General features: G+C 62.4%; 1 protein-coding gene across 1 annotated transcript; it reads left to right on the top strand.

Annotated features, from left to right (window-relative positions):
• The first annotated feature begins 266 nt into the window (after positions 1-266).
• FAM167A (family with sequence similarity 167 member A) lies at positions 267-4,427 on the top strand. The gene is made up of 2 exons (XM_056114369.1): positions 267-551; positions 4,167-4,427. Exons 1-2 carry the CDS (start codon positions 270-272, stop codon positions 4,425-4,427), a joined length of 543 nt encoding a protein of 180 aa, XP_055970344.1. The 5' UTR covers positions 267-269.
• The last annotated feature ends 1,118 nt before the right edge of the window (positions 4,428-5,545 follow it).

Raw genomic sequence — 5,545 nt, 5'->3', positions numbered from 1 at the left:
GGGGAGGGCGGGGCAGGCTCACCCCTGGCTCCTTCCTGCAGGGATGCTGGCCGGGGCCGTGCCTGGAGGCCGTCAGGGCCTGTCTCCCGCCGTCCCGCCCGCCTGCACCTCCATGTCTCCCAGCCTCTTGGCACAGGCGCCCCCGGAAGCTGCCAGCACTTGTCAGCACCTGCCTGTGGGCACCAGGGGCTCCAGGCAGCCCTGAGCCCGGCGCTTCCGCTGGCTGGGTCCTCCTCATCGGCCGCACAGTCTCACCGCCCGGCCACAGGATGTCCGTGTCCCACGACCGGGTTGAGGAAATGGACGGTGAAGAGTCGGGAGTGGCCAGGGCAGCCCTGCCCGCGGACGACCACCTGCAGAGCCTGAAGGCACTCACGGAGAAACTGAGGCTGGAGACGCGAAGGCCCTCCTACCTGGAGTGGCAGGCCCGGGGGATCCAGGGCACCCCCCTGAGCGGCAGCAGTCCTCGCCCGCCCCATGCCCTGGGCCCCAGCAGGCTGCCCGGCTTCCAGAGCGTGGACGAAGCCCTGGGCTGGCTTCGGAAGGAACTGGTGAGTGGACTCAGGGCTGCCCCACCCCGCCTCCTTCTCGATGCCTCTGTTCTTGCCTCTGTGCCTGCATCTGTGTCTCCGTGTGTCTCTCTGTCTCTGTCTGTCTCTCTCTGTTTCTGTCTCATCTGTCTCTGTCTCTCTCTGTCTCTGTTTCTCTGTCTCTGTCTCATCTCTCTGCCTCCCTTTGTCTCTGTCCCTCTCTATTTGTCTCGCCTCTCTGTCTCTGTCTCTTTGTCTCTGTCTCTCTTTCTCATTTCTCTGCCTCTGTCTCTGTCTCTGTCTCTCTGTCTCTGTCTCTCTGTCTCTCTGCCTCCCTCTGTCTCATCTTTATCTCTCCCCAGCTCTGTCTCCCCATTCCTGCCTTCCCCAGGGCCTCTCCCCAGGCCGTGAGGTCCCACGGGCTTCCTCTGCACTGACCACACACACTCCCGTGAGAGCACGAGTCCATGCTCTGAAGGGGTCCCCAACTCCCGCCATAACCCCCGGACCCTGACTCTCATTCCGTGGAATGACCCGGGCAAGGGCCCTGGGGTGAGGCCACTCTCTGGGACTCCCCTGCCACCACCCTTCAGCACAACCTGGAGAGCAGGACAGCAGGTCACTGACTCGGGGGCGACCATGTATGGATGGCTGTGAGTACTGGGTGTAGGAGCGAGTATAAGTACTGAGTGTGAGCACTGAGCATGGGACTGTGTATAAGTACTGTGCCCTGAGATGGGATGAGGATGGGCTGGGCATGGGATTGAGAGGGGGCAGAGCATGAGCACCAAGGAAGGGGTGAGGAGGGCGAGGACGGACAGTGGGTCGGAGCAAGGGGGTGGGGACAGCCCAGGCACACGTACTCTTCACTGGCTGTAGTCAGGGGCCAGGCTCCGTGGGGGGTCGTGGGGGTCGACTTGCCAAGGAAGTGTGTGTGTGCGCGGTCATTGCCGCCCCGTGTCCTTGTCCCCCGGGAGAGGCCAGAGGAGTCGCTCCCAGGTCACTTGGGTCCAACACGAGCAGAGGAGACCCTGCAGCATCTGTGGCCTCACTGGCCTGCTGCCCGACCTTGAGCCCACTGCTCTGCGCCATTGTCCTTGTCGGGAGTGAGGGGCTGCAGGCAGGTGCCAGCCGCTCTTGGGCCCTGGGCACCTGTGCCTTCTGGGTAGAGGCAGCCCCAGGATTCCCCCTGTACGGCTGTCCGGGCTGTGAGAGACCCCCAGGTCTGCACAGGGAAGCAGCGAAGTGGAGGGACGGGAAGAAGAAAGGCCCCGGGGAGAGAGCGGGAGCCCGCCCAGACGGGGGATTAGGCAGGTGTCCTGGGCCAACCTGGCCGCCTGCCCAGCCTGGCGCCGCCGATCCTGCACTTCCCGCGTGCGGCAGCTCGGGCGTCATACCGGGAGCCCCAGGCCCCCCCCTCCACAGGGCTCCCCAGACACAGCCACTCCCCAAGAAGCTGCACCCCAGGCCCGGCTGCAGGAGCTTCCACAGACGAGGTTGTGGGGACCAAGCGTGAGCGGGGCCGGAAAGGGGCAGCGGGGGGGCTCTCGGGGGCTCTCTGGGGGTCTGGGGTCTGTGTCCTCGGGGTCTGCGTCCTCTCACATGCTGATGGGTGGCATACAGCCAGGCCAGGGGACCAGGAGGCAGGGGATCAGGGACCCCAGCAGTCACAGGTCAAATGAGCAAGGACCGTGACCAGTGGCATGTGCTCCCGACATCCCCAGGGGCAGAGACACCCGGCTAGGGGTCCGAGCCCTCCACCCTCCACTCCCCCAGCCAGAACCCTTCTACGCCCTTGGAGGCCACACCCAGGCCTTCCCTCCCCTCTGGTCCTGTCCTGGGACCACTGGCAGCTCCTCCTGGCGAAATTTCCCAGGAGGAGACTTTTTTTTTTCTTTTTAGGTTACACCCGGCAATGCTCAGGGGTTACTCTCCTGGCTCTGCACTCAGGAATTACTCCTGGCGGTGCTCGGGGGACCATATGGGATGCTGGGAATCAAACCCGGGTCAGCCACGGGCAAGGCAAATGCCCTCCCCGCTGTGCTATTGTTCCAGTCCCAGGAGGTGACACTTTGGAGGTGAAATGCAGCCGGTTCTGGGCAGATGGGTCAGGGTCACCCCACGGCCTCAGCCCACAGGACCATTCCTCAATATTAGGACAGGACAAGTGACTGCCTCCCCACTCTTAATTTTATTTGCACCCAGGGATCATTCCTGTGGTGCTCAGGGCTGCATGGGGGTGCCAGGGATGGAATCTGGCCCATATAGCCACGGGCCAGGCAAGACCCTGCCCACTGGGCTCTGTCCACTTTCCCCGCCTCTAGGACAGGGCATCCCAGGACCATTCAGGACACCACAGTTAGGGGGTCCCCACCATTTGCTCTAGAACTTCCCGCCCCGGACAGCTGGGCTGAGCACAGAAGGTTTGTTTGGTCCTGGCTTGTCCATGCTATGGCGCGTGTTAGGATGTACTCTTGGGAGCGGACTTCCAGACAGTGCTCAGGACGCCAGGGGCAGTTCTTGTCCAACCAGGAAGGAAAGGTCAGTGCTAGGGCCCAGTGGTGCTGCCTGTGGCCAGGGGCTGTGGGGGCTGTGGAGGGGATATGACAGGTGGGTGCACTGGCCTCACTCATGCAGGGCAAGAGGCACGCCCTTCCGGCCCGCCCACACCTTTCCTTTCCACACCTGTAGCTGTGAGAGCACTACAGCTGGAGTCACAGCCTGAAGACCCCGCCAGGCCATCCTGGGGGGCATCTGGTCCCACCTGGGGGCAGCAGGTGGGGACAGAGGACAGGTGGGGCCCACTTTCCTGTCATCCTCACCCTGTGCATGTGTGTACAAGGGCTCATGTATGCACACGTGAACATAATACACATAAGCTGACCCAGGTTGGATGTCTGGGACCCCATCTGAGTCCAAGCACAGAGCTCAGAGTCAGCCCTGAGCACTGCTGGGTGAGGTCCATGGGCAAACAAGGAGAGCAGGGGTGGGGGGTTCTGACCCCAGACCCCGGGGGAGGCGGGAGCTTTGGTCTGAAGCTCTGCTAAGGAATCCTGCAGGGAACTCAGGGCGTCTCGGGGACAGGGCAGTGGCCAGGCTGCTCCTAGCTGGGGTCTGGAGGTCGCGGGGGCCGGGGGGCAGACAGGGAGCTAAGACAGTTGGGCAGCTTCTGCTCTGCGGCCTCCAGCGGACCCACTCGGCAAAGCGCTCAGCAAACAGCGGCCGCCGGGGGGGAGCAGGCGCGGACAGACCCAGCGCGCGTGTCTGAGTGCCTACATGGAACTCGTGGAGGGTGAGCGTCTCTGTGTGCGGGGAATCCAACCAGAGCACTTCCCTTGCTGGAAAGTGTTAATCCTGCTGGTCTTGTCCCAGCCTCCCAGTGCCGACAGCCGACCGACCGTGTCTGGTATGTGCCAACGTGCAGGTGACCTGAAGGTGTCCGGACACACTTGTGCCTCACGCCTCCCAGACTCCGGAATGTTCTGTGTCTGCTGCTTCCCCTCCATGTGATTGCTCCGTGTTTACCTCTCCCTCATTCTCTCCCACAGGGGCTGGGTGGGTTTGGTGTCCTGCGGAGGTGTCCCGCGGGGCTGGCCAGCGGGCGGGCTGCCTGAGTGACCTCCCCTCCCCCCACAGGCCGAGATGCGGCTGCAGGACCAGCAGCTGGCGCGGCAGCTCATGCGTCTGCGCGGCGACATCCACCAGCTGAAGGTGGAGCAGGCGTGCGACCTGCACCGGCGGATGCTGAACGATGCGGCCCTGGAGCTGGAGGAGCGGGATGAGCTGTCGGACCTGTGCGACTGCCCGCCGGCCCCCCACTTCAGCCTGTCCGCCCCGCTCAAGCTCATCGGTGTCACCAAGATGAACCTCAACTCCCGGAGGTTCTCTCTGTGCTGACGCCCCCCACCCCACCCTGCAGCTCCCGTCCCTCTGGACCCGAGTGTGGCCAGGCCCCCACGCCAGTGTCCACCTTCCTGTCCCAGGAGTGCTGGTGCTGGGAGCCACTTCCCACGGCCCCGGGGGCCCCAGCCTGAGGCCCAGACACCAGCTGGTCCTGCAGGACTGGGCAGCAGCAAGACCCAGTCTCAGAGCAGGACTGGAGGACTGTTTGCATTCAGGGACCCTCTGGCACAGACACAGCCCCAGAGAGCCCCTGCCCTGCACCCCAGTCCCGGCCAGGAGGGTGCTGGAGACCCTTCTGCAGACCCTGCGGTGTTGGGCGGTTCGGGGCAGAGGCTCAGGCCTGATCTTAAGGGCGAGTGAGGGCAGGTGTGAGGGTATGTCTGAAGGCTCACCCAGCACCCCAGGGACCCCCTTCATAAGGCAGGAGGAGAGGGACAATGGCTCCCTGGGGTGCGGGAGGAGGGTGGAGGGGGCGTGTACAGCATGTCACAGTCAGGTTCTGCTCTGTGCCCTCCACCGCACGCAGGCCCATGTGCACCTTGGGGCAGAGAACAGCTGAGTGAATGCTGCGTGTGCACATACATGCGCCCACACACGCACACGCCACACATGCACACACCACACGCATGTGAACAGACATGCACACACTTCACACATGTGCTTAGACATACACACATATCACGTGTGTGAACACACACACGCACACACCACACGTGTGTGCACAGACCATCCACACACTTTCACACACAAACTGTACTTTTCCGCTGGTGCACAAACCACACACGTGCCCCCCCCCACATACACGCACACATACTACACACATGCACGTACACACACACACACACACAGAGTGAACCCCTGGGGTAGTTGGAGTTAAAAAAAATAGTTTCTAAACTTTCTGCTCAGGACTCCAAGTAGATGGAGATATTACATAAGTGCAAAAATCAAATATTTACTAATAACAAAACACACAGAAGTTTATTTTCAAAGAAATTTTTAAGATTTTTTCACCAATTCAGCTAGGCCCTGCACGTGGGCCCTCTGGGCAGCCAGATGGTGGCCTCCTGCTGTGGTCTCAGAGCCTGGCCACTCAGCGCCACCCCACCACAGCA

Source organism: Sorex fumeus, unplaced genomic scaffold (genome assembly GCF_029834395.1).
Source record: "Sorex fumeus unplaced genomic scaffold, SorFum_2.1 ptg000024l, whole genome shotgun sequence".
Lineage (NCBI taxonomy): Eukaryota > Metazoa > Chordata > Mammalia > Eulipotyphla > Soricidae > Sorex > Sorex fumeus.
This window is presented reverse-complemented; position numbering and strand designations above follow the sequence as displayed.

What these genes read in the sequence shown, in the direction of transcription:
- FAM167A (XM_056114369.1), top strand. Translation starts at nt 270, where the DNA reads ATGTCCGTGTCCCACGACCGGGTTGAGGAAATGGACGGTGAAGAGTCG. An exon ending in GCTGGCTTCGGAAGGAACTG is followed by an intron (nt 552 to 4,166) that starts GTGAGTGGACTC and finishes CTCCCCCCACAG; the next exon opens with GCCGAGATGCGGCTGCAGGA.